At 37.8% G+C, this 10,974-nt stretch overlaps 1 protein-coding gene across 1 annotated transcript in view; it reads right to left on the reverse strand.

The window, feature by feature from the left end:
* luzp2 (leucine zipper protein 2) overlaps positions 1 to 10,974 on the reverse strand; it is a 273,258-nt gene that overhangs the window by 15,869 nt on the left and 246,415 nt on the right. Inside the window, exon 10 of the mRNA XM_037691960.1 lies at positions 3,209 to 3,313. Coding sequence (XP_037547888.1) covers positions 3,209 to 3,313 — 105 coding nt within the window. The remainder of the gene's footprint in view (positions 1 to 3,208; positions 3,314 to 10,974) is intronic.

The following is a 10,974-nucleotide window of genomic DNA, read 5'->3' on the forward strand; positions in this document are numbered from 1 at the left end:
CACTCACTCACTCACTCACTCACTCACTCACTCACTCACTCACTCACACCTAGGAACATCCATCCATTATCTTTACCCGCTTATTCCATTTTGGGTCACGTCACGAGGGTCGCTGGAGCCCATGTCCAGCAATCACTGTGCGAGGGGCGGGGTTCACCCTGGATGGGCCGCAAGTCCATCACAGGGACACATAGAGACAAATGAGACAACCATTCACTCTCTCACTCACACCTAGGAAAACTTAAGAGTTACCATTCAGCCTAACATGCATGTTTTTGTCCTTTGGGAGGAAACAGGAGTACCCGGAGAAAACCCACATATGCACGGAGAGAACATGCAAACTCCACCCAGAAAGGTTCCTGGCCATCCCTACATTTGGGGAAACTATGGTTTATGTTTTTTTACAATAATTGTTTCCTCAAATTATTAGTGTGACCGAAAACTAACCTATGGTGGCCAAGGCCACCACTGGCTTTTTCCTGGCTCCACCATTACACCTGGCTGTGGATCCAAACAAAAGGGTTAAGAAACAAAACAACTGGATTTCTGTTCTGTCAGCTTTCTTCTAGCTACAGATTAGAAGTCCAGTTGTTTTGTTTTTAACCCATTTTTTGGACTTACCTGCATGACTGAGAATATTCCCCTGCACCTGGTAATGGATACAATTGCTTCCTCCATTTGCCAGGATCCATCACTCTCTATTACCTCAGACAAGAAAAACCCTGTCTCTCTTCTTATATACAGTGCAACTCATACCCACTTGTATATCGTACCAAAAACATTAACGCTTACTTGCATTCCCTGTTAAATTTCAGTTCAGAAATACACTCTTCTCAAAAACTACAAACATTCACTATATTAATCATTTAGCGACGGAGGATATCAGTGTACAGCTAATTTATTTTACCTTCATTTAGACACCGTTGACAACTGCACAACTGTGAAACAGCAGCAAAGATGTCTAATTGGTAAAATAGACCAACAAACTATCAGCCAGTCCAAGCAATAAATAAATAATAACATAATGTAATGCCAATCAATTTACTGGTATCTCATTTACTTGTTTATTTTTTATTGATTCCATATGACTTAGAATACTTTAAAGATGTGTGTTACAAGCCACAAGACTCAAAATCCTTTAGGCTCTATTGTTGATTTTATGTAGACTACACATTCTGACAATTATTTATAATACCATATAACTATTTACTATAGTGGGGTGTACTGCACCTGCTGTACAAGGCAGTAACTAGATCAGTTTAATCTCATGAAGCATTTAGTCACTTCCACAGATGCTTCACTCCCCCTGAAGACCAGTTCAATGGCTCACACAACCATAATCATCAAAAGCAACTTATCTTTTTATTTTCAGCACGCTGATCTCATTTTAATGCCAAACTGAATAATGGATTTTGAGTTATACTTGCACATACTGAAGTTTTTACTTTATTTTCTTTCTGCCTAGAGTTTGGTGAAGGGACGTGGTGTTCATGAACAAACACATCACAGTCTGTGGTTCAAACTGTTTCCTCTCCACTGCCATTTCTTTTGGATGTAGAATTTATACAGAATGTCCCAGCTAAAATTACACAGTCAGTTGATGGTTTCCAATGTTAGTTTTATTAAGGAATGATCTTTCTGTTAGATTTTCAGCTGTTTCATCAATACATCCTGTCCATCTTTTGTCTCATGTCTGTAAAAGCTCTTGTTAGCCACTAGCACAAATGTCCTTATGGTCTCTAATCACGTCGTCTGCTTTCTTCAGATCCTCTTATCTTGTCTGATGCCTGTTTTAGATTCTTCTTGATAACTCACTGCTCCGAGATCACAGGATCACGTTTTACACTGAAAAGTACCCAAGTAAAAATCTGAATACGAAAGGTCAGCGACTGCTTCTCCATCTCTTGCCTCGACGGCTGCTTTTAAGCATCAGCAAAGCACCAAGTGAGCTCTTTAATGCTGAGTGTGAATAAAAAAGCTCTTCACTGCAACCACATTATGCACTTTATCTGTAGTTTTAATGCAACTTTAAAGTAAAGTTATTAAAAATTAAAACTGATTAATTTGTCTGGCTTCTTTTAAGGACTTATTTATAAAGTTTTCAGACATTTGCTGAGTTTCTATGATTTCTTTTTTGAATAGTAGCACCAAAGATTTTCAGTTTATTTTGATGAAAAAAATGAACATGAAAAAAAAAAACACATAAAAAACTGACTCATTATACAGTAGAAACCAGAAACTTACGTACACTGTATATAAAAACAAAAGCCGACCTGACTCAGTTACTGTCAGGATCTGTGTTTTTGTTGTTACTATATTATTATTATTATTTTTATTGTTGTTAATATATATATATGTATATATATGTACATATATATATATATATATATATATATATATATATATATATATATATGTATATATATATATATATATATATATATATGTATATATATGTGTGTGTACACACCCATACTTTTTAAATTACTAATCCTTGTATAATATAATAATAGAATATAATGATAATAATAATAATAATAATAATAATAATAATAATAATAATAATATACACATATTAAAAAAAAAATAATAATACTCCTTGTGTTGTGAAGTCCCTCCACACCCCGGGACCCGTATCAAGATGTAAGTCTTGTTTTCGGTCAAACTCATGTCTCCCAGTCTTCAAACAAGGAGGTTTATTTGTAAACATTTTTTAATTTTATAAAAATTATTATTTACTTTTTTTTTCTACTCTGTCCATGATATGATTTTTTTTTTGGTTTTTTTTCTAAAATTGAATTTTGCCTGTCGACTTGAAAATACTAGCAAGTTGCATGTTCATGGTGCACCCAGTAATGACTTCCTGCCTTGGGATAACCTGATGGCAGACTGTCAGCTGTGGAGCGTTTGTTTCTGCCTCCTGCTTCAAGCTGAACATTTGTTGAGTAGTAATTGTTCACTTGTGCACATTACAAATGAGTTTTTGTTGTTTGCATCCAAAATAAAATGATTTTATTGGATGAGAAAAACGGTTTCACTAAAGGTAAACTTGTTGAAGATCTTGTAAAAACTCTCCAGGCGACACAAAATGAACGAGGTCTACCTGATTTCTGATGCAACATCATGAATTTCTTGAACAAATGAAGGTCATGAACACCAGCCCTGAGGTCACATAAGCCATTACATTTTAATTACTCCAAAAGCTCACCTTCTCCATCTGGCACTCTTTGACTCCACCATTCTCTCTCCTCATTACTCCTATGTTCATGGGCGATTTAGTTGCTGTGACAATTCTCTGAATTTTGGAGATATCCTGTAGGTAAAAACAAAAGATCAGAGTTTAGAGTTAAACACAGAAGTCATGTAAATTGTAGCAGAGGCTCTGATCGCTTTGAAATGAGAACGGTTCTGATTCATATTGTGGCTTTTCTGTATTATACATCTCATTTAAATGAATAAAAACAGTCTTCTTTTCTCTTGGGTAGCAATACAAAAACAAGCACACATTAAAGATGGTTAAACTGCTTTTAATTTTACAATTATTGCATTTTGAATGTTTTTTTTTCCTGATGGTAGACTGAGCACTCAAGTTCAAATTTATTGTCATTCTCATCACATGTGATCCATGAGGTGGAATGAAATTATGTACTCAGGTTCCCAGTTACACCCCAAAATAGCAAAAATATAAAGTATAAAAAGATCTACTAAGATATATGCTAAACGAATGCCAAATGAAACGCTAAAAGATCTAAGCTATACACTAAACAATAATAATAATGTAAAACGATATGACGTATCAACAGCAGCCCAAACACTTGATGTGATATGTGATGTGCAAGGCATGACATTTGTTGTAAAGGTTTCTTTCAGTGCATCAGATAATTTACAGGCACAATTTTATTCCCATCCAAAGAAGTAGATTAACCAGCTGCTAGCTGGACAAACACCACCATACACAGAGCCATTCTCATAGCATGGTTACACACTGTGCAAAGTTAATAAACTGAGAAGTTCATAAGCTGGAAACGTTTTAGCATCTTCTTTTTTCTATGAGAAAAGACATGAGCATGTGCGACACAAGGCTATATTTTTAGAATACAATCGAAAGAGGCACAGTTTTTTCTTGGTGCTAACAACACATTTTATTCACTCTTTGCTCGGTGCTGGTTGATTATAAGCATTCACTGATTGCAGTTGGCTGGATAAGAAGCCAATCAACACACATGTGCTGTATGTGTAGAAAAACATCCCAATTACTGTTTTTATTAACTTGTCTGTTCATTTATCACATCTAGGCTGGATAATTGTAATTGTTTATTGTCCAAAAATGTCCTTAAAATTTATTCAGTTGATCCAAAATGCTGCTGCCAGAGTCTTAATGAGAGCTGGAAGGGGAGATCATATCTCTCCAGTTTTTGCTTCCCTCTGTTGGCTCCCTGTCAAATTCAGAATATAATTCAAAATCCTACTTCTAACCTACAAAGCTCTCAACAACCTAGCTCCATCATATATTAGAGATCTAATTGTTCCATATTTTCCTAACAGAGCACTTCGCTCTCAGACTGCGTTTTTTTTTTTTTTGTGGTTCCTAGAGTTTCTAAAAGCAGAATGGGAGGACGATCTTTTAGTTATCAGGCTCCTCTCTTGTGGAGCCAACTTCCAGTTTCTGTCCGTGTAGCTGACACATTGTCCAGTTTTAAGACTGGGATTAAGACTTTCCTTTTTGATCCATCCTACAGTTATGGTTGGCTTGGTTTCCTGAGATATCCCTTATTTTATGCTTCTATATAGGCTTAGACAGCTGGAGGACAAACTGACCACATTTCCTCACTCTGCTGCTGTCTTTACTTGTTCTACTCTACCTGTTTGTATTTGTAATTATTTATATTTTTTAACATGTTTTTGTCTTTCCTGCAATAGAAAGTACACATGCACCTGTCATTCTGTGTTTGTTTGTCTGTTTCTTCTTCTTGTTCCTCCCAGTCATCGACCAGTCAAAGCAGATGGCTGCTCATCCTGATCCTGGTTCTTCGGGAGGTTTCCTCCTGTTAAAAGGGAGTTTTTCCTTCCCACTGTTTCCACTGGGCTTGCTTGCTCAGGATGGGAAATTTCAACCAAGGTTAGGTTCAACACAATCAGCTGGCTTCCTTTACTAATTATCTTTTATAGTGTATGTGAATGTTTCTGTTCAGTGCCCTGAGAAGTCTTCTGTTGTGATTTGCCGCTGTACAAGTAAACTAAATTGAACTGAATTGAATTATTTACTTGCATAAAAAAAAAACAGTTATCAACAACTATATCAGATCACATTCATAAACTGGACAGACTAAACTAGATTTATCTTCAGCTAAAAACAAAAGTTCAGCAAACCCATATCTTTTACAGTCGCTAGGGGACACTGCCTGCATTTTTCTGTACCTGTGAGTAATATATATATATATATATATATATATATATATATATATACACGTACTGTTTTTACAGAATACATATTGGTGCTACAATCAGCACAATGTCAGATGATCTGCATGTATTTGAAACTTCTTTTCACCAACATTTAGCAAAAAAAATCAACAACTATTATTTGTCTTGGTTTATGTTGTTTAGCTGTTATGTAGATTTTACTTTTAAAATGAACAAATATTCAGATTTTCTTTTAGGCTTCATAAAGAATATATTATGTGATTTATGGTAAATTTTATAACAAATGGTAAGAAAAATACTTTTTCACATTAGAGTATGTGGTATTGCTTTTTCTACACAAATATTTGCACAAACATAAATGTTCACATATTTTTTTGAGTACTACATAAAGTCTCAAATGAGAGTGTTGTCATTTGAAACAATAGAGAGGTTTATGTAACTCCTTCAGAAAGGTCATTAAACATGAAACAAAATATGGTGATTGGTCAGCTTTGTATAAAATTAGTGCATTCAAGATTTACTCATGTCACCTTTGCAAACACTTCCTCATGATCTGTGAGTTATTTATACATTTACATGTCTCCAAAGGAAGAGTTTTTGTAAGAATCTACTGTCACAAATGAAGAATGCAATTGCAGAAAACATGGGAAGACAGCCATGTAAGACGGTTTAGAGGGAGCAACTCTGGATACATCCAAGAGCAAGACAGTGCACGGTGTAGGCCTCTGGCTGAAAAAACAGGCTGAGTAGACAATTGAAGTAGATGAAACTAGGATCCAACCGAGCACTGAAGATGATCTGCCTGGTTGTCTAGGGCAAAGAAGAAACACCTCAGGAGGTCTTCCAGACTGAAGGTGGGTCTAGTCTATGAAAGGAGAAATCCCTTAAGGGCTTGGCCAGGACACAGGAAACAATCATGTAGTTGACCGGGATGCTAGGGAGCTCAGGGCAGATGATGTGGATGGAGGACCACCCACCTGGTCCTTCTAGATGATTGGAACAGACAGAATCAGGTCCATTAGGATGCATTGCAATGGCTGACACTGGAGCTGATGAAGAGTAATCAAATGGACCCCCTACGGACTTTGATGTGGAGGAGGGGTTAGTGTTATTTCCCAATCTGTTATGGAACTCGATTTGTAGTGTAGCTCATTTGTGCATGCGCTAAAAGGAATACTTCTGGGTCTCACAGATTGCCGTTGAAAATGCTAGATTAAGGAAAATGTACTAGTATAATTCCATTTATGAATAAGAACTGTCTTAATTTACTTAGAAAAGTATGTGCTCTATCTCCGCCGGTTTTCATGTTGCTACTTTACGCCACTCGTATTTCAGTTAAAACCACTGACATATTTACGTCATGGTTAAAATTGTATGCAGCTTTCCACTGGGCAGCGCTGTTTCACCATGGAAATAATTTATTCTGTATCTTGCAGGGTTTTCTCATTCAGCCCAGGCTGGGGGTCAGGTGTAATGCGTCACATATCATCTTAACCAATGATTTGTAATGGAAAATACGAGTGGCATAAATTAGCTACATGAAGATTGGTGGAGGTAGAGCACATGCATGCTTTCAGCCCACTCCCTGTAAGGACTTTCCTCTGGGCTAAAAGCTCAGCTAACAACAACTTAACAACAAGTTAAAGCTGGATTTTGGATAAGAGTTGACATTTGACGCCAAGCGGGACCGCTTCATCTAACAGCTACACACCGGTCGCTGAGTGGACCAGAACCAAGTCGACAATGATGACGTTGGACTTTCTACTCCATGATAATCAGTAGCTGATTTACAGCAGGTAAATCAACATTCTTAATAATGTTAGCTTGTGTTTACTTCGATTACACAACAACCAAGCTTTTATTTTTATTTTTCCTGCGAGGAGAAGCTGTCCTCCCACCAAGCCGACCAGTTCTGAACGAGACTCGGCCCAGGTGCCGTGTAGGAGGACGTCGAAGAGAGAGATGTTGGATAAACTATTCATTTAATTTTCCCCTCAGTTCTTTTATTCAATCCATTCAATATTTTAAACTACAAAGTACATTAAGCAAAGGAGTGACAGCCTGAATGAGCCAGATGCCCAACATGGGACCAGTATATCCAGGATGAAAACAGAGGCGAGTCCAATTCATCAATGTAGTTTACAGTTCGATTAACATGTTTTTAATAGTATGTTCAGTTTAATTATCAGTGTTTGTGTGACGTACAGTTTGTGGTGTTGAATTAATAAATATAAATTAAACCTTGTGTTTTCATTTTCTTCTTTAATCACACGCAACACATGTCATGTTAATAGAAATGCCGTCTGTCTACGCGTGCGTGTGCGCATGTGGTTTAATACAAGCCTCAGTGGGAGATGCTTACGTTATCAGCCGGTGGTCAACGAAAAATCTCCACTCAGAGAGGTGGGTTCAGAAACATCCGGATTCATAGAGAGGGGCCACTGGTGTCGTGTAAATGAACAGCAGAACCGCAGAGAGAAAGGAGTGGATTCACTCAAAATATGCGACACGTAAACGGCCCCTTAGGGTAAAAAAATGAATAAATAATAGGGTGATGTAATGCAGCTTCACTATGGGGAGGCGCTGTTTCACCATGGAAATAATTCATTCTATATCTTGCAGGGTTTTCTCATTCAGCCCAGGCTGGGGGTCATGACGTAATATGTCAATGATTTTAATGGAACTATGAGCGGCATAAATTAGCAACATGAATATCGTACTTTTCTAAGTAAATTAGTACAGTTTCCTTAATCTTGCATGTGGCGATCCATGCGGCATGGAAGTATTACTTTTAGCGCATACGCAAATGAGTTGACACCACGGATTGGTTTCCTTAACAGATTGGGGAATGACGAGCAGGACCTTATAAGAAGCCATGACAGGAAGACTGTATTTTGTAAGAAGAATTCCTAAATTGATATTTGATTACAAACATGAACACAGAAACCAAAAAATGAGCTTTAAAAAGTGAGATACAATCAAGCACATCATTGAATGTACCAGGTAAGATAGGCAAGAAACAACTTGGTCCATTCATTTTCTGCTTAGTGTTGATTCTGTTTGAATTATACATGAGCTATAAGGTGCAAAATACACATTTTTGTCCATGAACTTAATGTTGCGCCCACCCTACAAAAGATGCATTTGATGCATGTCTAAACAAACAGATCATCTGTGAGTCATCACTTTAGAGATTCACTTTTGTTAGATCCCACATTGACAGATTATGACATTTCAGCAGAGTAACAAATTGCGAAGACAGTAACGCTGAGATAAGAAACAAGATGGACAGTCAGAGATAAAAAGATTCTCTCAGGAGGTGGTAGGACAGTCTATATCACTACTAGCTAAAATCATGTCCAGATAAAATATATGACTCCTACAAGGTTGAAGTAATTTATATCAGTGGTGCAAGAAATGCTCTACAGACACAGTACAGATAAAAAATAGACAAAAATACTGTCTCTTACGTGTTGCATCACAGTTTGAATTATGTTAAAAAGATCACTAAATACTGAGTGCTTTTTAAACCAACCTCATTTTCCTATAAGAATTAAAGCCTTTTAAGTAAAATCTGAGTAAAAATATATTCACGAGTCTCGTTATCACACTAAAATCAAAACACATTTTGAAATCAGACTGGAATCTTGCTTTGAAAACTGTGTTAAACTATGGCACAAGAACTAACATTTAAAATTAAAGGATGTGAGATAAAACCCCTTAAAACTCACTATGTTTATTTTATCGGCCTTGTGTCAAAGTGAGTCATAGTCGTGTCAAACTTAAGATGTGCAAAATAAATCCATGGAGTTCCTATTACATTACAAGGCGTATGGAGTTATTGTAAAACAGTAGTTCATCGGTCTAAGCTGTCTTCAAAACATTTTTTCAGCAGCTCCTCTGGTTTGTTAACGTTTACTTCAATGTGCTTTTTGGAGAGCAATAGATTTTCTTTGTGCACCATGGTTTTCTGTTTTCTCCATATTAGACCTAAGATTTACGTGCAGGCAATCTAAAGAGTCTAATCTAAATTTAATGTCCTGCTGTTTTATACATACATACATGCATACATACATACATACATACATACATACATACATACATACATACGTACATACATACATACATACGTACATACATATGTCATATTGTAAAGTTTGCAGATGATGCAGAGGTGGTGAGATGCATCACAAACAATGATGAGTCCATCTATAGGAAGGATGTGGAACACCTGGAGAGCTGGTGCAAGGAGAATAACCTTCACATCAATGTGAAGAAGACAAAGGAGATGATTGTGGACTTCAGAAGGAACAAAAACATCTACACCCCCCTGAACACAAGAGGATCTGCAGTGGAAATGGTCTCCTGCTACAAGTACTTGGGTGTACACATGAATGACAACCTCAGCTGGAGCAACAGCACCACCAACCTGATCAAGAAAGCTCATCAGAGACTTTACTTCCTCAGGAGGCTGAAATGAGCTGGTCTGGGAAGCTCAGTCCTCACCTCCTTCTGCAGGTGTGCAGTGGAGAGCATCCTGTGCTCCAGCATCAATGTGTGGCATGGAGGCTGCACAGCTGCAGAAAGAAAAGCTTTGCAGAGAGTGGTGAAGGCTGTACAGAAAATGTTGGCGTCAGTCTCCCCACAGACATTTACACCTCCAGATGCAGGAAGAGGGCCACCTGCATCATGAAGAACCCCACTCACCCAGCACACACACTTTTTGCCCCGCTCCCCTCAGGAAGGAGGGTGAGGAGCATTAAGTGTAGAACCACTAGACTGAGGAACAGCTTCTACCCTGAGGCTGTTAGACTCATGAATCTCTAACCAGAATAATCACTGTGAAAAAAATCACATTGTGTTGCTGCTGATCTATTTCATGTTGTTGTGTTTATGTGTTCTCATCTGCTCACACAGACTCATGCTCATGTTTGTGCTGCTTCATCCATCCATTTTCTTTACCCGCTTATTCCATTTTGGGTCACGGGGGTCGCTGGTGCCCATGTCCAGCAATCACTGTGCGAGGGGCGAGGTACACCCTGGACGGGTCGCAAGTCCATCACAGGGACACACAGAGACAAACGAGACAAACAACCATTCACTCTCTCACTCACACCAAGGGACAATTTAGAGTTACCAATCAGCCTAACATGCATGTTTTTGGTCTGTGGGAGGAAACCGGAGTACCCGGAGAAAACCCACGCATGCACGGAGAGAACATGTAAACTCCTCCCAGAAAGGCCCCTGGACCGGGGTTTGAACCAGGGACCTGCTCGCTGAGAGGCAGCAGCTCTACCAGTTGCGCCACCGTGCTGCTGTTTGTGCTGCTGTTCGATGTAATGTTTTTATGCTATTAGTGCTTAGTGTATTTTAGTTTATGTTTTTCTTTGTTCATATCTTAGATGTTATTATTGTTTTTCTTTCACATTTTATTGTTGGATGTAACTGGGACCCTGTGTACATAATTTTGCTCCCCCACATGTGGTGCAAATGACTATAAAGAATCTCTGACTCTGCTATATATATATATATATATATATATATATATAT

The sequence above is a fragment of the Nematolebias whitei genome, chromosome 2, assembly GCF_014905685.2.
Source record: "Nematolebias whitei isolate Nwh7 chromosome 2, NemWhi1, whole genome shotgun sequence".
In the NCBI taxonomy this organism is placed as follows: domain Eukaryota; kingdom Metazoa; phylum Chordata; class Actinopteri; order Cyprinodontiformes; family Rivulidae; genus Nematolebias; species Nematolebias whitei.